Raw genomic sequence first — 23,857 nt, 5'->3', positions numbered from 1 at the left:
ATCTTCTAAAATGGATCTTATGAAGTTCTTGTAGTACACTAACTTTGTTCGATTCTCAAACTATCAATTACACTACAACTTCGCATTAATTTTAATTATTATAGTACTTTTGGTAGTCTCAATAGTTTAAAGAGACCTCCCATGGCTATCATTTAATGACTAAGCCAAGAATCAATGCCCCTACATCACCCTCTCTTATGTCTTGTTGATTTTCATTGCTATTTGAAACAATGCTAGGAATCCTTTGTGTTTATGTTGATTATTTTGTGCTTGTAATTAATTAGCTAAACATAGCCTTATTATTAATAGATGAAAGCCCATACTCTAAGAGAATATTTGGGTATGGAATATTGTTTTATAATTTAAGATTTTATTAATTATAAAAAACTTCTAGATTTGATTGATTTTATCTAAATTCGTTTAAAATCATGACAACTTCCAACGTTATAATGATATAAGATCAATGGATGAAAGGCCAACCTCTAAAAGAATATTTGGATATGGAATATTGTTTTATATTTAAGATTTTATTAATTATAAAAAAACGTCTAGATTTGATTGATTTTCTCCAAATTTCTTTGAAAATGTGACAACTTCTAACGTTATAATGATATAATATAAATATCATAACAAGCATATTAAAGAGGATATTATTTTTTCCAAAAACCATAGATTTATTTTCCCACAATTGTTCTCAAGGCCAAATTATAGATTTCAATCTCCATTAATCATTCTTTCCATATTATAGCTCAAATTGAGCTTGTCATATAGGTGAACTTCAATATATTTGTACAAAATAATTTCCTCCTTGATTTTATTGCTATACAAAAAATTAGGGTAGAGGATGTGCATAGATTTGTTGATCATCTTGTCAATTCACTAACATTACAAAACTAGCTTAAAAAATATTTAAGAATTCTTAGTTGTTTTTCAAAATTGGAGGGGATCCTTTCTAAATGAATAATCACATATGCATAAAAAACAATGATGATTATTCTATTGAAGGTAGCTCCAACACAACTTGATTTCTCTAAATACACTTCTAACTCGTCAATATTGAGGCCAAATAGAGTAAGGCATAAATGACATCCTTGATTAACCTCTAGATTACAATAGGTTTCTATTAATAAAAATCCACTATTCTTAAAATTAGAATACAACCTTACTACAAACAATCCTAATCCAAAAAGAAACTTTAGATCTTCCATTATCTTTCATATGTTAGGCACAATGTCAAAAGTTTTCATAATGTCAACAAAACAAAACAAAACAAAAAATCATTGTATTTTTTCCACATGCTCCTATGAAAATCGTAAGAGTAATCAAGTAGTTTAAAGTTAGATGATAACTTTAAACACTTACTTGACCTTCATCCTCTTTGTGGCTTTCCAACCAAAGTAGTATCATCAACACTAATTTCATACACATTGACTAAAAGAGAGATAGTCATGTGATCTGATAATTAGATGGAGTTTTATAGTGACTTTTTAATTAAAAAATAACCCCATCTATTCTATACCATGATCCATGCATGTCCTTTACATAACAGGCATAATGCCCAAAAAAGGAGGCATTTAACATCTCGAAGTGCACAACAACAACATAAAGCTTGTATATATGTAAACCATTTCCCTTTCCACACACCTAAGGTGACAGATCCAGTGTTTCAAGGAATGTTACCCTCTTGTTTAACTTGCCAAACCTCCCAGTCTGAATATTCATAAAATGTTCTTGTAAGAACTAAAGAGTAAAGTCCATAAAAAGGTCACAGACTATATGAACCAGGATAACATTAGGAAAATGTGAAAACATGGATTAAGTTATGGTGGAAAATAGAACCTGGAATCGTTTAAGTGCAATTGTAAGAATATTAGGAGCCCGATGGACAATAAGTTTCTTCAATGCCTTTACGTAAGAATCACATTTGCAATCATAGTAAGTTAATAATCATTACCATTTTTCAATGAATAAAAGGATTTGCGTACATTTCTTAGTTTCATAATCACAGTTGTAGGGGAAAATATCATACTATATCAATTTATAAAGGGTTGTTCATAGAAAAAAGCCTCAATGATAGAATAAGGTGAAGTTTTACAAAATGGCCTAATTTGTAAAACTAAGACTTGTTAACTAAGCCATGTATCATGTGTGTCTAGTGACAAAATAAATTGCACATATTTCACTACATCTCAAACCTCTTGCAGTGAGATATTAAGCATCCATGAAAACATGCAACATCCAAGTGCTCCACTTTAAGCCCTACGATAGGGAAAGGACCATTGATGGTTTATGGAAATAAACTATGTTATTGACTGGTTAAACTTAACATTCTAAATAAAGTCCCACAATTTCCCTTTCTTATGTTCCCTAGAACTGAGATTTTTTTTGTTTGTGGCCTTTCATTGTCATAGGCCATTTCCTAGTAGCTCCAAATTCAAAGCCAATTTTTCTATGGCTAACATGACATAGTGTATTTTCCCAATTTATCTCTCCATTTCCCTTGGAAGTGAACATAATTTCCCTCATTATCTTGTTGCTTGGCCTTGCTTATCCAATCTGTTAGCTACTTCATTGATGATAGCAAACATATCGAGATCCTCTTCGTCCATTTGCCTCGATCCTTTAGGAAAATCAATAGTCTCGGTACTAAGCTCATAAACTATTAATGAAAAAAAGTGCGGGGCCATTAAGAGTTCACAATGTTAAGATTCACCAGGACTTTACAAAGTTTTATTATTCAGTGAAAGATTCGCCTAATCTTACAAGATTTTATAATTCAGTAAAAGATTCGCCATGATTTTACAAGATAATATAATCTGGTGAGAGATTCGCCAAAAAAATTATATATACATATTATATTATTGATAAAATCGCCTTCCATTTTTCCTATATACCATGGGGATTCGCCCATTTATTATACATATAAATTTAGGGGGGGTTCTTAAAATTTTCCCTGCTGCCCAGAATAGATGATTTGCTATATCAATTGAAGAATGAAAAATATTTCACTAAATTAGACTTGAGAAGTGGATATCATCAAGTTAGAATAACTGAGGAGGATATTTGGAAGACTGCTTTTAAAACCAAACGGGGATTGTTTGAGTGGTTGGTTATGCCTTTCGGTCTTTGCAACACTCCAGCTACATTCATGAGAGTTATGAATGATGTTTTAAGATCCTTTCTTGATGAGTTTGTAATTGTCTATTTAGATGATATTTTGATATTAAGCAAATCACGAGAAGAGCATGTCAAGCATGTGAGGAAAGTGTTGGATGTCTTGAGAAAAGAACAATTATTTCTGAAGATGTCTAAATTTGAATTCGGGAAAACTTCCTTAGTGTAGTTGGGCCACATAGTTGGAGGAGGTGAGCTGAATATTGACCCCTCTAAATTTTCAGTCATTTTGAATTGGCCAATACCCAAATCAATCACAGAAGTAAGGAGTTTTCTAGGAGTAGCGCAGTATTGGAGGAAGTTCATTGTCAATTTCTCTTCCATAGCAACTCCACTACATGCTTTGACCAGCGTGAAGTTTGTCTTCCAGTGGGGAGGCAAACAACAAAAATCATTTGATGCTTTAAAACAAAGATCAGTTCAGCCCCAGTTTTAGCATTGCCGGATTTGAAACAACCATTTGAAATACAAACAGATGCAAGTAACTACACCATGGGTGCAGTTCTTTTACATCATGGTAAGCCCATTTCAGTTCATTATGAGATTTTTAATGGTGTTGTTATTAACTATCCTACATATGATAAAGAGATTTATGCATTGGTACAAAGTGTGAATCAATGGAAGCATTAATTGATGGGTAAAGAAACCATTATTCACACGGATCATCAAACTTTGCAATATCTGCAATCTCAAACAAAATTGCAGCAATCAAGGCATTTTCGTTGGATGGGATTCTTACAACAATTCCACTTGGTAATCAGGTACAAGAAATGTATTTATAACAAAGTTTCTAATATGCTTTCTAGACCGGTTATTATGTAGCCATTTTACTCAAGAATAATTATGTTTTGCCTGAAAGTCATGTTGAACAATACACACATGATATTGACTTTCAAGAGGTATATTCAAATTTGAGTCAAGGCCACCAAGTTGAGTAATTAGACTACCATGTACATGATAATTTGTTGTATCATTTGGGAAAACTTTGTGTTCCACAGGGAGAGAGAGTAAATGTCACAAGGGAAGCGCACACTTCTCTTATTGCTAGACATTTCGGTGTAAGTAAAACAATGGCAAATCTTCAAAGGTATTTTTACGGGCCTCATATGATTGAAAGTGTGTCACATTTTATTAGAGGTTGTTCATTGTGTGCAGTCAGTACGCTTAGTAATAAGAAACTAGGATTGTATACACCACTTCCAGTGCCTTCACATCCATGGGAGAGTGTTTCTATGGATTTTGTAGGATGTCTTCCTTTATCAAGAAAAGGTCATGATTTTCTGTATGTAGTTTTGGATAGGTTTAGCAAGTTGTGCATACTAATGCCTTGTAAAAAACAAATTACAACTGAACAAACAACTCAACTTTTCTTTCAAAACGTATGGGTTCAATTTGGATTACCTACTTCTATTGTATGTGATCGTGATTCCCAATTTGTTGGGAATTTTTTGTCAAGTTTATGGAACTTGATGGACACCAAGTTGAAGAAAAGTACAGCCTTCCATCCGCAAACAGATTGTCAAACTGAAGTGGTTAACAAGATAGTTATTCATTTGCTAAGAGGATATTGTATGACGTAGCGCGGAAGTGGGACACACAAAAACCCCAAATCACCTTGCCAATCACCATCTTTAACTAAACCTGACTGTTTTCCTTTTAAACTAAAATAAACTAAAAAACAACGCAAAACATTGATTTTTTTTTAATCGACGCACTTATCGTACGCGAAAGTCAAAGCACCGAGCACTAATGGCCGTCAATCTAGAACTGCGAGATCTGACGGTTGTCAAAGATTTCAGGTGGTTCAATATATCGGGGTTTAACCGCCCGATATATGGTTTCTTTCTATTCCACCTTGCTATGTGGCACTTCCTCAATGGAATCGGGGCTGGACCACTTAAAACCGCTTATTGTTTTCAACGCGCCCGATAACCATCCACTGTAGCAAGAACCGCTTGGCGATCCAACGACTGCAATAGATCGCGATCCAACGGTTGTGATTAAATCGCACAATCACGATCGCAATGTTCAATCGGCCGGACTCCTTATGCTTTAATATGCCAATGCGATGACCCTTTGCGGACCTGATAGATTATCAACTCTGCTCTATAACTTTTCGAATCCGATATTGTCGCGATATCAGAAATCGGCGATTCCACAAGCTGTTCCTCTCCACTTAATCAATATGATTGGGTTACACAGACCCGATAACCTTCAAAACCTCTGTCTATAAAATTTGAAGTCCGGATTCTAAATCCGAAGGCATTTTGCGATGATTTCTAGTGTATTTTGTGTTTTCTACTTGCGGAACCAAAACAATACATTTATCTCACTGATTACTCTTTTAAATCAGTGTCTATCTATTGTAAAGCATGGAAAGCAGAGCAAGCATCAATATCAACCAAATACAGAGAAAACTATCATTCGAGGATCTCCATGGGCTGCATATATATAATTATGTGCACAACATCAATCCATTCATAATAAAATTACAGAGTCTCAGCCTTGGGCCTGATTACACAAATGAAGACCTCTGTCTCAAAACACAATCCACACATGATCTTGCTCTCGCTCTACTAAATCCACTCCTCAATCCTCTCTCTATTTCATTACATTTTTCCTTCCTTTTATCAATCGAATATCTCTCTAACTGTGCCTAACAAATCAACCCTATTTTTAATAAATCTAACAACAAATCTTCTAATTCCTAGCTCTATCTCACACCTATGCTAATAACTCATCTTTTAGCCTAAAATAAGACAATTTCTAACTTATTACAATAATGAAATACAACTCATTTCTTGAGGGATCAAACCCTCTCAGTAAAGCTGCCTTTTCACCCATTAGGTCAATGAATTTCAACTTGTTTAGCCACAACATGTGAACAATCTTTCACATTGCTGGCTAAGTCTGGATGCTCCTGCATTAGACTCCCGGGGAAGAAAAAAATCATCCTTCAAACTTTCAGGACTTACTCCATACTTCTGTATTTTGCTGTTGTCAACCAGCTAGCATCCTCCACTGGCTGTCCTTTCATTTGACTAGATATTGGAAATAAGTCCGTCCTCTGGTTCTCTTGGATACTCTTTTCTCCAAAACAGCGTCCACTTTCTTCTTAGCTGTCTTTGGAATCTGTTCTTCCCAGTTCACAATTTGAAATTCATCTCCTGTAATTTCCCCTTGTAGCTTTGTCTTTGCCTCTTTGTATGGATACAAATCTACAACATTAAAGATGGGGGATATTCCAATCCCTTTTGGCAACTCAATTTCATATGCATTGGCTAAAAATTTTCTTACAATTTTACAAGGCCTTATCTTTTTCATTTTCAGTTTATTGTAAGTTGTAGTAGGAAATCTTTCTTTTCTTAAATGCACCATCACTAAATCTCCCACCTGGAACTCCTTCTCTCTTCTTTTCAGATCTACCCTCTGTTTGTACTTGTTGCTACTTTCCTGCAATTTGCCTTTGACTTCTTCCTGTAGTTTCTGCATCTGTTCTGCAAACTCTTCAACTTTTTCACTTCTGGTCTCCTGCTTTCCCAAATCTTTGAGCTCATACACACCTCTTGGGTTCATTCCAAAAACAATCTAAAATGGACTCATTCTAGTACTTTGGTTTGTAGTATCATTATAAGCAAACTCAGCTTGAGCTAGTGCTAAATCCCATTGCTTAGGATTTTGATACACTAAACTCCTCAATATATTCACCAAGCTCCTGTTTACTACTTCGGTCTGTCCATCTGTTTGAGGATGGTACGCTGAACTAAAACTGAGGTTAGCTCCCAGTTTCTTCCAAATAGTTCTCCAAAAATTCCATACAAACTTTATATCTATGTCAAACACAATACTTATAGGTAAACCATGTAATCTTACAATTTCTAAAAAGAATAAATTACCTATGTGTGTTGCATCACTAGTTTTCCTATATGCAATGAAATGTGCCATTTTGGAAAATCTATCTACTACAACATAAATAGAATCATTCCCTCTCTAGATTTTTGGTAATCCCAGAACAAAATCCATGCTAACTGCATCCCATGGTCGGTCTAGTACTAGCAATGGCTGATACAATCCTGTATTCTGACTCCTTCCTTTTGCATGCTGACATATCCTGCATTTATCAACAAACTTCTTAACATCAGTCTGCATTTTTGGCCAATAATAAAAAGCATTCACCTGAGCAAAGGTTTTATCCTATCCAAAGTGACCAGATAATCCTCCACTATGTTTCTCCTTTATTATGTTTTCCCTCATGGAACATTTGGGAATACACAATTTGTTGCTTTTAAACAATAGGCCTCCTTGAATGAGATAGTCCAACCATTTACTTCTGTTATGACTCATTGGATTTTGAACTATTGTGTAGATATCTTTAAAATCTGCATCATCCTTGTACATTTCAATCATTTCCTCAAATCCTACAACACCAACTTTGAATTCTTGCATAATAAAACTTACCCTGCTCAATGCATTTGCTACTTTATTTGACTTACCACTCTTGTGCTTTATTACAAAAGTAAAGCTTTGTATAAATTCTACCCACTTGGCATGTTTCTGATTCAGCTTCGGCTGGTTATTGATGAACTGTAAGGCATGATTGTCTGAATACAATATGAATTCTTTTGGCAGAAAATAATGTCTCCATTTCTTTAAGGCCTGCACAATAGCATAAAACTATTTATCATAAGAAGAGTATTTCTTCTTTGCATCATTCAATTTCTCACTGAAGTATGCTATCGGTCTTTGCTCCTGACTCAGAACTGCTCCAACTGCAACTCCACTAGCATCTGTTTCTACTTGAAAGACTTTCTCAAAATCAGGTAAAGCCAAAATTGGTTCCTCTGTGATCTTCTTCTTTAGCCAATTGAAATTCCTGTCTACTGCTTCTGTCCACTTGAATGGCTGATTGATCTCCTTGATTGTTTCAAGAATAGGTGCACAAATCTAACTAAAGCCTTTGATAAACTTTCTGTAAAAACTTGCAAGTCCATGGAAGCTTCTTACCTCAGATATATTTCTAGGAGTAGGCCAGTTCCAAATTTCTTGGACTTTCTCTGGATCTATCTTCAAGCCTTCTTTAGAAACTACAAATCCCAAGTAAACTAGTTCTTCCTTCATGAAACTACACTTCTTCAGATTTATTAGTAGTTTCTCTTTCTGCAAAGTTCTTAGAACCAACTTAAGATGCTCTAAATGTTCTTCTTTACTTTTACTAAAAACTAGAATATCATCAAGATAAAAAATAACAAACTTGCCTGCATACTCCTTCAAGACTCCATTCATTAATCTCATGAATGTGCTAGGTGCATTAGTGAGACCAAAAGGCATCACGAACCACTCATACAACCCACTGTTTGTTTTAAATGCAGTCTTCCACTCATCACCTTCTTAGATTCTTATTTGATGATATCCACTCTTTAAATCTATTTTAGTAAAGTATTTTGATCCACTCAAACAATCCATTAAATCATCCATGCGTGGCAAAGGAAATCTGTACCTGATTGTGATCTTGTTGATGGATTTTGAATTTGTGCACATGCGCCATTCTCCTCCTCTCTTTGGACTGAGTACTGTTGGAACAGCACATGGGCTAAGACTTTCTCTGATCAACCCCTTATCCATTAGCTCCTGCACTTGTCTTCCAACTTCTGCGTTCTCTTGAGGAGTTAATCTGTATGCTGCTTTATTTGGAAAACTTGCTCCTGGTATTAGGTCAATATGATGATGAATACTCCTAATCGACGGCAATGTATTCGGCAACTCATCCACAATAATATCAGCAAAATCATCTAACAACATTTTAACTTCTTCAGGCAAATCATCTAAGTTTGTGGAAGTCAAAATTACCTTTGGTCTTCCCACAATAGAAAAATGCAACTCCTCATTCTTCACTACTTCCTACAGCAGCTCTTTTCCACTTATCAGCATAATACTACTTCCAGGTGTTCCTTTGTTAGCATCGTCCTTCAATGGCAGCAATGTGTGTTTGGTTCCATCCTTCTCCAGAGTATAAGTGTTTCTCCTCCGATCAAATTGTCATGGTCTTCCCAATAATACATGGCATACATCCATGGGCATTACATCACATAATATCACATCTTTATACGTACCAATTTGTATCTCCACCTTGCATTGTTCAGTCACAATAATCTGATGTCCCTTCTGTAACCATGATACCTTGTAAGGAGTAGGGTGCATGGTCTTAGGTAGTCTGAGCTTGTCCACCATCTTTGTAGAAACAAGATTGTTAGTGCTTCCACTGTCAATTATCACTTTGCAACACTTACCTTTTGACTTACAAGTAGTTCTGAACAAATTCTTCCTCTATGCTGGTTCTCCAATCTCCGGCTTTTCCCTAAGCAAAGTCCTTCTCAATAACAGTGATTCACCTTCTTCAAGGGGTTCTTCATTTTCCACTAGTCGAGGTGGTTCTGGCTTTGCCTTAGCCACATTCGCATTCCTCTGACTTGCTGGTTTATTATGAGGATAGTCCCATGACATATGTCCCCATTCTCCACATGTATAACACCGAACATTTCTTCCTCACCCTCTTCCTTTGGGCACAAATCTTCGTCTGTTAGAGCCTCCCCTCTGTGGTGGTTTGCTACTTGAGCTTCCTGCTTCAGGCTGATGCTGTTGTCCCCTTGGTCTTGTAGTTCCTCTACCTCTTACTGAGCTTTTTCCTCTATTCCTTTGACTTTGTTTCCTCAATATCTTCTCCTCTGCCTTCAAACTTTCTTGATAGGGTTCCTCAACAGTTTTCAGACTTAACAAACTAATTTCATCTTGTATGTCATACCTTAAACCATTGATATATCTAGCTACCTTTCCACATCATCCTCTACATGCCCTGCTCTGATATTCAATCTATAAAATTCTTCTGTATATTCTTTAATAGACATTCCTTTTTGCCTTAAATTTTGCAATTGCTTAAAAAGATTCAAATGATAGTCTTTAGGAAAAAACTTGGCTTTCATTTTACTTACCATTTTGTCCCATAGCTTGATCTTGGACTTCCCTTTCCTCGTTCCACCAGATAGTTGCATGACCCTTCAATCTAGTAACTGCAAACTTCACTCTCTTCCCCTCATCAACCTCTTCATAATCAAAGTACTGGTCTAAGGATCTGATCCAATCCGTTAGCTCTTCTGCGTTTAGACTCCCTTCATACATAGGGATTTCCACCTTAGGTTTTCCCCCTACTTTCGCCAACATCTTGAGGACTTTGGCAGTTTCATTGTCTTCTTCTACTACCTCCTCAGGAGATTCATCTCAAGAACTCTCATCACCTCCATCAAGTGCTCTTCTCTGGGCAGTCTCAATTGACTCCATTCGCGTACGCAGACTCTATACCTCTTCCAGTAGAATTGCATTTGGGTCAGGTCTTCCTCGACCAATGCCTCTCCTTGGCGGCATTTTCGCTGCAAACAACCATTCCTTTTGCTCTGATACCACAAATGATGTAGCGCGGAAGTGGGACTCACAAAAACCCCAAATCACTCCCCGGATCACCCTCTTTAACTAAACCCGACTGTTTTCCTTTTAAACTGAAATACACTGAAAAACAACACAAAACATTGATTTTTTTTTTTGAATTGACGTGTTTATCGTACGTGAAAGTCAAAGCATCGAGCGCTAATAGCCGTCGATTTGGAACCGCGACATCTGACAGTTGTCAAAGATTTCGGGTGGTTCAATATATCGGGGTTTAATCGCCTGAAATATGGTTTCGTTCTATTCTGCCTTGCTACGTGGCACTTCCTTAATGGAATTGGCGCTGGACCACTTAAAACCGCATACAGTTTTCAATGTGCCTGATAACCATCCATTGTAGCAAGAACCGCTTGGCGATCCAATGACTGCAATAGATCGCGATCCAATGGTTGTGATTAAATCGCACAATCGAGATCGCAATGTTCAATCGGTTGGACTCCTTATGCTTCAATATGTCGATGCGATGACCCTTTGTGGACCCGATAGATTATCAACTCTGCTCTATAACTTTTCGGATTCGGTATTGTTGCGATATCGGAAATCAGCGATTCCACAAGCCATTCCTCTCCACTTAAGCGATGCGATTAGGTTCCACGGACTCGATAACCTTCAAAACTTCCATCTATAAAATTTGAAGTCTGGATTCTAAATCCAAAGGTGTTTTGCGACGATTTCTAGTGTATTTTGGCTTTTCTGCTTGCGGAACCAAAACGATACATTTAACTCATTGATTACTCTTTTAAATCAGTGTCTATCTATTGTAAAGCATGGAAAGCAGAGCAAGCATCAATATCAACAAAATACAGAGAAAACTATCATTCGAGGATCTCCACGGGCTGCATAAATATAAATATGCGCACAACATCAATCCATTCATAATAAAATTACAGAGTCTCGGCCTTGGGCCTGATTACACAAATGAAGACCTCTGTCTCAAAACACAATCCACACACGATCTTGCCCTCACTCTACTAAATCCACTCCTCAATCCTCTCTCTGTTTCATTACATTTTTCCTTCATTTTATCAATCGAATATCTCTCTCACTGTGCCTAACAAATCAACCCTATTTTTAATAAATCTAACAACAAATCTTCTAATTCCTAGCTCTATCTCACACCTATGCTAACAACTCATCTTTTAGCCTAAAATAAGACAATTTCTAACTTATTACAATAATGAAATACAACTCATTTCTTGAGGGATCAAACCCTCTTAGTAAAACTGCCTTTTGACCCACCAGGTCAATGAATTTCAACTTGTTTAGCCACAACATGTGAACAATCTTTCACATTGCTGGCTAAGTCCAGATGCTCCTACATCATCATAGCAAACATCCTAAGTTGTGGGATGAACAGTTGCATTATATTCAACATGCTTACAACTGAGCAAAATGCTTTTTTACTCTAACTTCGCCTTTTGAGGCATGTCTTGGTTATTTGCCTAAATCACCTTTGGATTTCATCTTTGAGAAAGGTGTAGCTGTAGATGGACATAGAGACATAAACAGAGCAAAGAAATTCATTGAGAAAATTCAGTTGATTCACCAAACAGTTTAAGAACAACTAGAAAAGAGTCAAGGAAAGTAAGTATAAGGCAAGGAATGATAAGCATCTTGTGGATCGTCAGTTTCAAGTAGGTGATGAAGTTTGGCTATACACTAGCAAGGAAAGGGTTCAAGGTGAAGGTAAAAAGATGAAACCAATCCGTTATGGACCATTTAAAATTATGGAAAAGATTGGTAATAATGCTTTCAAGCATGATTTGCCTTCATATATGCAAATTTATTCCGTTGTTAATGTTGAAAATTTGAGATTGTATGAGCCTACTTTGATTGAAGATCAAGGAGAAAGTTTATAGATTCCATCAATTGAAGTTTTTTCTCCATAATTTCTTGATGAGCTTCAGCAAGACACTATACTTGATAGAAGAACGGGGTCATCAAAGTGGGGAAATTTTGATTATCTTTGAGTGGGTCTCAAAGATACAAATCCATCAAAGGAAAAATGGATCGAAGAGGGGAAGGTGAGGGAACAATACCCTCATCTGTTCAATAACTGAATATAATCTTTTGGGGTCCTAAAGGCTTCCAGTGGAGAGGAGTGATTAGGTGCTCAAGTTTATGCTCAAAAATCAAAGTGTCAAAATTTTGTCAAACTTAGCTTCAGGTCAAAGAGCTCATCATTCTGAATTCAACGATGTGAATGACACTCAAAGTCAAGCTCGTATGCAAAAGTTGGAGCAAGTCAAAGTTTAAGTTTGACTTGTCTACATGGAAGTATTGGATGACGTGGCAAAGGTTCCAGCGAATGAGGAGGTTCCAAGTGATAGGTTGTCATTGGCCCTCGCATATCGCATATCGCAGTTGTAGGCAAAAGGTGTTAAGAACCGGCCCTGGTGCAGACAAGTTGTGATGCAATCTAATTGCAATCGCATATCGCAGATGGATGAGTATTACAGAAATCGGCCCTTGGCAGGTTGGGTTGTGATGCGATATTGCAATCGCATATCGCAGGAAACACAAGTTCCGCTTAAGACTGCAGCTAGTTCTTCACCGATTGTGAAATGCGATAGTTCCCGGACGCGATACGTTTATGAGCCACAATCTAAGTTATCATTGGGTCCACCGATATCACATCGCATAATCACACATTTGCGTCGTGTTCACAGACTTTAAGCCGTTGGTCCTTGTCGATTGCGATTTGCGATATGGCCATTAGGTTATGGCCCGCGACATAGCCAAATTATCGTTCAGTTAGTGAATTTTTGAGCAAATTTGTGAGATTATGTCGCTTTTGGAGCAATTTGTGGAACAAATAGTGGGAGAACTAGGAGAAGTCATAAATTCTTCAGTTCTTCTCCAAATTGGATGCAAAAAGAGATTGGATAGCCATTTTTGAGCATTCTAAACTCATTGAGACAGGTTTCATAGGCATTTGAGAATTGTAAACACATTTTTTATTGTAATTTTGAGCATAATAGAGTGGCCCAAGCATTGGAAGCTGGACCAAGGAGACATAGTCCAGGAGGGGTGAACTCCTCATCAAATCTTTGTGTTGTGTGTTGTATTTTGATGTTCTTTGTTGTTATTTTTCTAATGTTCAACATATGTTTTATGTTAAATTGTTTATAACATTTACATAAGAAACTCTCATGGGAATCAGTTAATTAAGAAAACATGGTGAATTCTCAAGCACTTTATAAGCAAATGGATAAGCATCTTGGGTTTTATTCTGAATGGGGAATTAGGACAACATTACTAATTTGCTCCATTTCAGATCACTGGAAAACCACTCAAACTCTTTTTGGGCTTCTAGTGATTCTGGTGGTTCTCTATGGTTGTGAACCATGAGCCAGCAGTACATCCGACATGCAATGGAAACAAATTGAGAAAATTCAGAAGCATTTGATTACAAACAAATTAAAAATTAAAAATATAGTTCCTTATGTTATCTTGTTAAGTGAAATAGGGGCCGCTCCTATTGAAGCAATTTCTATGGTGCGAGTCATAAGGTATTTAAAAAAATTTGAGTAAATGAAAGAGGACATATGACCTAAGGTTGTCTTTAATGACATATTGTGCAAAAGAAAGAAGAATTGGATGCATCATAACAACAAATGGTTTAGTAAATGTGGTAATTGCTTGAATATGTGTCCCATAAATAGTAAAGAGATAAAAGCTTTTGTTATGGATAAGTTCCAAAAGTGTACTAGGGATAAGGAGTCAATGAGAAAGAAAAAGTACTATATTGAAGTGTTTAATCCCACTCATAATTATCAACAAAAAACATACATAGAGGCCAATATTTCTCGGAGAACCAAAATTCTTATTACTCAGTTAAGGATTAATTCTCATAAACTCTGTTGTGAAACAGGGCGCTAGAAAATGCCAAAAGAAGTGTGGGAGGAAAGAGTATGTATTTTTTATTCTTCCAGAAAAGTAGAAACAAAAAAACGTTTCATTTTACAATGCGAGACCTTAAAAGACAATGGGGAAAGTTATGCAGATATTCTGGTAACTAGCTCTTGGGATAATCTATTCAACGAGGGGTTTGTTGAGAAGTTCGGAGCGTTTATTGTGAGGCTTCACAGGAAAATTGTTGAATGCATCAACTAGATGAAAAAAAAATATGTCCCATAGGCTATATTTAGCCTTGTGGATGCTAAAATAATTTATTTATTTCTTCTTTCTTTGTGTACTTGAAAAGCGTTAAGAGAAGCATTTCAAAATTACCATAATTTTGGTGAGTTAAAAAATTAAAAAGGTTAGTGTTGTGATAAATCTTTTGAAATTGAGATTTAATTTTGGCATTAGCAAGGTATTATAAGAGAAAGTGCTTTTCATTTTCAACTCTTTTAGTGTCACAAAAATTACAGATCACTTATTCCACCCCTTAGTGCCACAAAAATAACAAATTATCTAGGAATTGTCCAACACCCAATGTCATATAAAGTTTAATTTCAAACCATATAAAGTTTAGTTTCAAACCATATAAAGTTTAGTTTTGACCCAGCAGGGAATACCGCTGCTTGCAGGCCTTGTTATAATCAAAATTCAATGTCCATTCTTTGTCACATTAGGCATAATAGTTATTGTTTGATTTCTTCAACACGGTTTTTGCCACTTTCTTCTGGTCTTCTCGTTGGATTCACAATTATATTGAGGGGCGAATCGGTAGAATGAATTTTTTTAATTATTTAAATATTAAAATATAATAAAATATACAGATTTTATAAATTAATCAAATAATATAAGATATATTATAATTATTAGCATATAATAAAATATATAAATTTTATAAATTAAACAAATAATATAAGATATATTTGGAAATTTTTATGAGAGAAAACTCAAAACTTTTTTATATGAAAGATTTTGTAAGCACCAACTTACAAGAGACACCAATCACCACAGCTACACCATTTGTAGCAGACACCAATCTCCACTACTGCAAATATTTGAAGGAACCAACCTACTTCACTAAATTTTCTTGCTTCTTTACAATGTCTATTAGTTGCTTCTTCTTTTATTAAATCTATTTATTACTTAACCAAATCTGCTAATTTTTTCTGCCTTCACTAGGTATATCTTTTACTTCTTCCTTCATCGAGTCTATTTCTCTCAAAATTTATTTATTTTGGTTTCTACTGAAACATAAATTTACACAATAAATATCCAATTTTACAAATCTGGTGCAGAAATATCTACCAAATACCTGAATATTTCCTCTTTTATGCCCTCCAAATTTCATATTCTGAAACATCTCATCAAGAAAAATTATAACAAAAATACCCAATCGACTTGTCATAATAATAAATACAGAGTGACATTTAACAGAGTTATTTTCTTTCAATATAATATGCTATCTGTAAATCTATTCAAACAATTATTTTAATATGTTTATAATTTTGGAGTACGCATAACGACCAAGATCTCATTATTTCAGGACAAATATGAGATTCAGTTCAATCTAGCATAGGAAAACTTTTCTGATAAATTCTCTTACACTCAATCTAACAGAGCATAAAAGAATTTAGAAGTGAGCAATTTGTGTTTGCAGAAAGTTTTGGCCAGTAGGTCCACCGGGTGGGAGCAAGGCCACTCTCACCACATTTTCTGCTCCTTGAACAGATGAAATATCGCCGGTGTTGAATGTCATGGAAGTCCTGACGTAACCAGGGTGCACGGTGTTAACACATGCCTTTCCTTTCAGCTCCCGAGCCAGAAGACGAGTGTATGCATTCAATACCACTTTGGATAGAGAATATGTTGGAACCCTAACCGGCCACACGCTGTCCCTCAGGTCTGCAACTCTCTCAATATCCTCCATGTACTGCTTCACAATGTAATCTATAAACTCTTCACTAATGTTTTCAATGTCTGAAAGTTGCTTCTGCAATGTTTCACTTCTCAAAAACTGTTAAGGAAAACAAAACAAATCATTAATTTGTTAAAAATTTATATAATACTTTACACCACAGCAATCATCAAAATCACTAATTGAACCCTAATTACTTCAAAAAAAAACCATTAATTAATTAGTTATACCCTAAGTAGGCCCGCGACAGAAGACACATTGACTATACGTGGTCCAGCAGTAGAAGGCTTCAGAAGTGGAATCAGAGCTTTGCTTATTCTCTTTGTACCAAAGTAATTTGTACCCAGTCCTTCTTTGGCAGTCTGGCCGTCCTCTGTAATCCCCTCTGCCCACAAGCCATCTACCTGTGAACCAATTGTATGGTTGGGGAAATTAATTCTTACTTGTTCTAGTACCATTTAGAGAGTAATTACAGATTTTAATAGGGTTCAGAAGAAAAATCAAACTCCAATAAGGTTGCAATACAATTATCTTTCTAAAATCCATCTGGCTCTTCTCCAGCAGATCCCAGTCAAAGTTCGTCCCCACTACTGCCGCATTGTTGATCTGTAATTTAGCAAAGAGATCTCTGTTAATTCCATTGACACCAACTAGAGAATTGAATGGTGACCCATTAATCTCTAAATAATGGGCAGAAAGAAAGAAAAAATTCATGATCTCTCTCCCCTGAGCTATATCCTGCTATGGAAGTTTGAATATAGAGATGCCTTGAATGAAATTTCTTTTTTTTTATAAACAGTTGACAGGAATAAGAGCTAGAGACTAAATCTGAACGGATTTGGATGGCTCTAAAAGATCTGGTGGAAAAGAGGACAGTGACGGAGGATCAACTTTAAGAAACTTAGTGTGTCTTCAGAGTTGTGTTTATTTTTCATAGATACAAGGCTCTTACTATTAGCATGTCGTTCAAAATATATACTTAATAATAGGAGTCTCAGTTAGGCGGTTAGCATGTCGTTCAAAATATATACTTAATAATAGGAGTCTCAGTTAGGCGGTGATCCAGTATTGCATGTAGTTGGATTCTCTGTACATTTATATATCAGATTTACTTGAAAACCCCCAAATGACATCTTTCATAATTTGGATTCAGCTGCACCCAAAAACGGGCATCCAACATATAGTATGCACTACAGGCCACAGGATTTGCTCAGTGCTGTACTACATTTGAATTGCATAAAAGATAATGCCAGTCTGTATGTAAGAATATATTTCATATTATTAATGGTATTATTTATTATAGTTAATATTTTATATTATTAAATGAGTTCGCAAGTGTTGAAGGAGTTTTCTATAATTTTAGGGGATAATTGTATTCAAATCTATATTGAGTCTCGACATAGCTTCAAACAATGTAATTGAAGTTAATGATTTGCTTCAATGTATGTCAACCAATTTCATTAAGGTTTGAGATTGACCACTTGGGGATTCATTGATAATTATCAACCTCATTCTCCAAAGTAAAACTCCTAGATATCTTTAACTAGCATCCATAGTTACTTGAATTAGAATGGAAAAAAGATAAATTGGAAATTTTGTATTGCTTCCAAATTCCATGAGGCCAAAACCAAAGAGTAGATAAATATGTAACAACTAAGGAAAATGCAAGAGTTCACCCCATTAACTCTAAAAAATATGATCAACCTATACTTAGAACTCCCTTGTTCTTTAATTAAGATATTGTCATGTCTCATTGGATCTTCCATAAGATGACGCCTCATAAAAGCCAAGTGGAGAGTTAGTTGACAAGACCCTTGCTCCTTCTCCACATGCTCTTAAACTTGATCTCTTTTAGTTATCATTCCTCTTGTAGCATTTGGATTATAATCGTGGTGAATATTCATTGCAGTTGGCAATTTCATTTTTCCAATTCAAAGTATATATGTCTTATTTTAGTATATTTTCCTTGCAATGTGTTTGGTTTGCTTTTATTAAGATCCTTGGTTGAGTGTTTCACTTTATTCCCATTTTTGGCCAACTCTACTAGTTGACACATCCTTGGTCAACATCCCTTGCAATTTCTTATGGACTCTATCTCTTTAGGGTTTCTAATCCAAGTCTCCCAAATCTAGTTTATCCCTGCTTTACTCTCTCAAGTCTCTACCTATCCCTGTTCACTTGATTTTGTCCTTAATTGGACTATGCATCTCCCTCTCAACATCAAAATGGAATATTTAAAGCTTCAAAGAATAAGGAAATTGAAGGAAATACATAAGTGGATTCAAGACCTAGAGCAACAAATGAGAAAGACCTTTCATTCTAATTATAGAGTAAATATACTTTCATCTAAATGGAGAAACAAGAAGGGAGAAAATTTGATGCCGAAGAAACTGCTAATGAAGGATATTTGATGCGGAAGAAACAGCTGATAAAAGATTGGAAGAAGGAATATGACATAAATCTATTTTAATTTCAAATTTATTAAATATTTAAAGAGTGTCATTTTAATTTTAAATTTATTAAATATTTAAAGAGATTAATAAAATGTTTTTTTGGATTAATCACATTATTAAGATTTGGTCTATTTTCAAATTTATTAAATATCTAAAGAGATTAATAATGTCTTTCGGATTAATCACATCAGTAAGATTTAGTTTACCTTTGGAACCAACTTTCCCTAAGGATGAACCATATTAATTGGTTCCAAATCCTAATAATGTAATTAATCAGAAAAATATTATTATTTACAATATAAATCACAAAAAATATATAATCTAACATTTAAAGAGATTAACAAAAATAAAATTTAATACAATATTCATTAGAAAAAAAATATAACATAAATTCCTGCTAATTTCAAATTTACTAAACATCCAAAAAAAAAAATGATATAATTTTCATTGGAAAAAGGAATATGACATAAATCCCTCATAACCTCAAATTTATTAAACATCTTAAAAAACTAAACTGAGTACAAATCATTTAGACTTAATAATAAGATTGGTTTATATTGGCTTAACTTGTACTGAAATTAGATAGTAATACAAAATTCCAAAAATTTTCCTTATAATACAAATATAGTAAGGTTATCTTGCTTTTGAATATCTTTGATAATACCCATTATATTTTCAATACTTAAAAACTCATTAAAAAATCAAACCCCTCCAATACATCATCATTGCCAAATTTTCAATACCTATTGGCCCATTAAAAAAAACCAAACCCCTCCCATACATCCTCATTGCCAAAATTTCGAGCAATGAAATATTTTCTAAATTTAATGAGCATTGTTGAGTTAAAATTCTTCTTAAATTCGAAACAAAATAGTTAAAAGAATGCTATTTTGAATATTTGTTTACCATATTCACTTGTATTGTATTATTATTTAAAAATTAAAAAGTTATTAACTTAAAAAAGCAAATTACATCACAATGCCAAAAAAAAAAAAAAAAAAATAATAATTCATATTAACTCAAAAAAACATCAAGATGCCAAAATTACTGTCACTAAGGCTTCGATGGAGTAGTTTTTATTATTCGAACAGAGCATGTGGTTAACAAATAAGAAGCAGTTTTTATTATTCGAACAGAGCATGTGGTTAACAAATAAGCTGCCCAAACAACTAGCTGTCGGCCTAATATTTAATAACAATATTTCTTAGGTCATTATCTCTAAGACTTCGCAAAACTAGTGATACTTTCAAGGCGGGATATAAAGGGGCTGAAAATATAGATTTGAAGACTCTAAAAACATAACTTTACATTTTAGATTTAGGTGTCAAGACTCAAAACTTGTTTTATATGATAAGGAAATAAAAACCAAAACAGAGAAGATAACTAAATAAAAAGGAAGATAACTAAATAAAAAGGAAAGCTGTTTTCTGAATGACAGTATATCAATATTTATTTAAACATAAGTACATATAAGGAAAACTGTTTTCTAAATGACTGTATATCAATATATATTTAAACATAAATACATATATGGTTTTTCTAAAAACAAAATCATTTAGTTTCCCGAGCAGATTCAAAGACTCAAAACAAAGATTACAAAGGAAAACATAAATATAACTTTTAATATGGATATTTCCACAGTTAATGAATTGTTGTTGATGAAGATTTTTAGAGGATTATGTGTTGTAATCCGTTAAACTTCAAGTTTTTGAAAATGGGTAAAGGGTTAACCCAAAACATTGGACAAACCTGTGATCACTAACACACTTTTATCCCAATATCTTCATCCACAACAATAAATAAAACTTACCCCAAAAAAAACCTTCAAAAGTAATAAAATTACTTAAAATTTAATTCATGTTAAGCAATGGCAGGAATTTTATAATAGTATAAAATGATTAAATTTGCAACCAACGATGTCATTCACAGGTTATTGAAGGTGAAAACATAATCTTGCAATTAAATGAAAAGCACATTGCTAAATTCATCTGGCATAGGAAGCTGGAAATCTTGGCTTCGTTCTCAATGAGAGTGCTGGTCTTATCTCATAATTGTTTTTGTATCATTTTTGCGATTCCAACAGGGTAGTAATTTCTTCTGACATTCACATTCCTCATGGTGGTTACCGTCACAGATAAACGACTGTGTCTCACACATCCTCCATGGTGGTTACCGTCACAGATCAACGACTATGTCTCATGGTTATCCTGTATCATGCATTTTAACTAAATAAATTAGAGGGTTCTCCTCAAATCATGTCCTCCAGGTACGAAGATGCTTCTGGTTTTAAAAAATCACCCTGAAATGCTACTATATAATAAACCCTCCATATGAAAAATATAGTGTGACATCTCATTTGATAGTTGCTGGATCAAAAGCTATCTAAAAGCAAAAGTAGCCTAAAAGCATTAGGTTCCTGATTCTGGAAGTCCGGATCAAAAGGATGGACACAAATTACTCAATAGTACAATACAAAAAGTACAAATATAGAAAGAGAGAAACAAGTTAATTGGAGTTATAGAGAGTGGTTAGGTGGAATGTTTGTTATTTTATTTACCTAGATTCAAATTTTGGCTAATAACATATTGAACTTGCTTAATAATATGTTAAACTTTGATACCTTGAAAAATATTGTTCTTAAGATTTCAAAATCTAAACTCTCACTCTGAAGCCAATTTCAATTTCTGCTATAAAGATATAGGAAATAGAGATCCACATACTAAAACCAAAACTGGCCAACCATGCAATAAAGATGGTTTTGCTGATATTTCAGAAATAATCAAATGGTAGCCTTCCTCATCGGCTGCTTTGCTGCTGTTCATCACCCAAATGGCCTCTCTAATATCTTTGTCTGAGAATAGATAACAAGAAGAAGGTGGGGAGGTAACATGAACTTGGGCCTGCCCGGAAATACCATAAAGGTTGGAAGTGTGAGAGAACATGGATGTAGGGTCGAGGTCAGGTGGAAGAGGGGAGTGTCAGGGAAGGATGGTACGCCAAAATTGTTTAGGGGAGTGGGCAAGGAGAGCAGAAAGTTCTCGTCTTCTATGGGAGACAAAGAGTCGTTTCTTGTGACGAAGGAGACGACGATAAGAAGCTTTGAGGTCGGAGTAGAAGGGTTGAGAGTGGGTGAAAGCATATCGAAGTTCTCGATGTAGAGTCTTGCATGAGTGTTGCTTCCAAAATGGCAGCTGAAAGACAAGTGTATTTAGTGGAAGCAGAATGAAGCAAGGAGAATTGGGTTTTCGATGGGAGCATCTTGCATAGGGTAGAGGAGAAAATGTCAAGGTCTCCTTCATCAAATCGGAAGGTAGTTTGGGGTGGGCCTTGAGGGGAGGGATGGGGTGGGAGGGGAGGGTCAAACCAAAGAGAGAAGGAAAGAAGTGCATGATCAGCAAGGGGGATGGAGGAAACTGAGAAATGACGAATAAAAGGGAGCAAGTTATGGCTAGCGAGTACATAATCAACTACACTTGCACCCCCACCATATGGCCGGCATGTGAAAAAGCGAGAGTCTGGGAAAACAGGGGAGACCATTTAGAATCAACAACTCCTGAGATTCCCCCAACTGCGATAGATGTTTACCATAAACTGTAATAGGCCGTAAAGCATCATTTGACATCCGGTGAAGCCCTACTGAATCTAGATCTATCCACTAGGTACAAAATACATCCTCTGATACAATTATCTTTCTAAAATCCATCTAGTGCTTCTCCAACAGATCCCAGTCGAAGTTTGTTCCTCTTGTTGCTGCATTATTGATTTGTAATTTAGAAAAGAGATCTATGTTAATTCCATTGACACCCATTAGAGAATTGAATGGTGACCCAGTAATCCATAAATAATGGCTAGAGATCAAAAAGACAAAAGGTACCATGATCTCTCTCCCCTTAGCTATCTATATTCGGCTATACACATTTAAATATAGAGTTTGTTGAGGTTTTTTGTTAGACAAAAAGGTGACAATTATTCTAAAATGCAACTTGGGTAATTGAATTTAGGCCAAGGCCCCAGGATGTCATGTTGAAAACAACCCCAGGATGTCATGTTGAAGTTTTCAGTAACACCAAAACCCAGTCATAATAAATTTATAAACTTTTACCATTATTTTGAATGGGTAATTAATGCCATATTCTCAAGGTGGATACAAATGTCACAATTGGTCTCGTTATCAATTCCCAATGAGATGAGTATAACAATTACTCCAACAAAATTGTAATGAATAAATAATTTTTCTTTGAATAGCACTAAAAGACGTCATTGAAAAGAGGACACTGACCCAGGATCAATTTTAACAAAATTAATGTCTTCAGAGTTTGTGTTTATTTTCATGGATATAAAACTCTCACTATTAGCTTGTTGTTCGAAATATATACTTAACAAGGAGGGTTGCACGGCAGCTAGTCCCTGCCTTAAGGGGGAGGAGTGGGAGGAACAATGAGCGGCAGATAAAAGAAAGACCAGCTTGTATAGTTGCAGAGCTGCACGCAGTTTTCTTTTCGTCTAAGGACTTTTCCAGATCATCTCTGGACAAAAATCAACAGCAAAAGGGTGTTGCTGTTCTACAAGCGTTGATACTGTTTGGTAATATAGTAGATCTAATATAATAGTATGCATCCTCTACGCAATTCAGCAGATACCCCAGCCAGCTAAAAGGAAAAGAAAAGCGCTCAGAATAGCTATTCTCATTCATAGTATAGAAAATCCTAATACTTTCATGAAGGTGATTTGTTAGTATGCCTTGTTGTGGGTGGTCTCATAGTATAAAACACATATGCAATAAAGTGGGTGATTCTGCCACTCAACTAGCTAGCATGGTATTAAATTTGCAGAGCCATTGATATAGAAAAATTATTAAAAAAAATAGATACAAATTAAATTAAATTAAATATCGGAAAGGAAACTTGGATGTGGGAAT

The 23,857-nt window shown here is 35.1% G+C and overlaps 2 protein-coding genes across 2 annotated transcripts in view; both read right to left on the bottom strand.

Annotated features, from left to right (window-relative positions):
- LOC149220094 (short-chain dehydrogenase/reductase 2-like) overlaps positions 1 to 23,857 on the bottom strand; it is a 99,034-nt gene that overhangs the window by 69,352 nt on the left and 5,825 nt on the right. The window lies entirely within an intron of this gene.
- LOC149220093 (short-chain dehydrogenase/reductase 2b-like) overlaps positions 16,046 to 23,857 on the bottom strand; it is a 57,986-nt gene continuing 50,174 nt past the window's right edge. The window contains exons 4-6 of the mRNA XM_089384650.1: positions 17,012 to 17,092; positions 16,717 to 16,890; positions 16,046 to 16,585 (exon numbers count right to left, since the gene is read on the bottom strand). Coding sequence (XP_089240776.1) covers positions 16,202 to 16,585; positions 16,717 to 16,890; positions 17,012 to 17,092 — 639 coding nt within the window. The 3' untranslated portion in view covers positions 16,046 to 16,201. The remainder of the gene's footprint in view (positions 16,586 to 16,716; positions 16,891 to 17,011; positions 17,093 to 23,857) is intronic.

The sequence above is a fragment of the Pinus tabuliformis genome, chromosome Q (assembly GCF_031772625.1).
Source record: "Pinus tabuliformis cultivar Carrire ecotype Pingquan chromosome Q, CPIR1, whole genome shotgun sequence".
Taxonomy (NCBI): Eukaryota; Viridiplantae; Streptophyta; class Pinopsida; order Pinales; family Pinaceae; genus Pinus; species Pinus tabuliformis.
The sequence above is the reverse complement of the archived record's forward strand: the minus strand, read 5'-3'. Positions and strand labels throughout refer to the sequence as shown.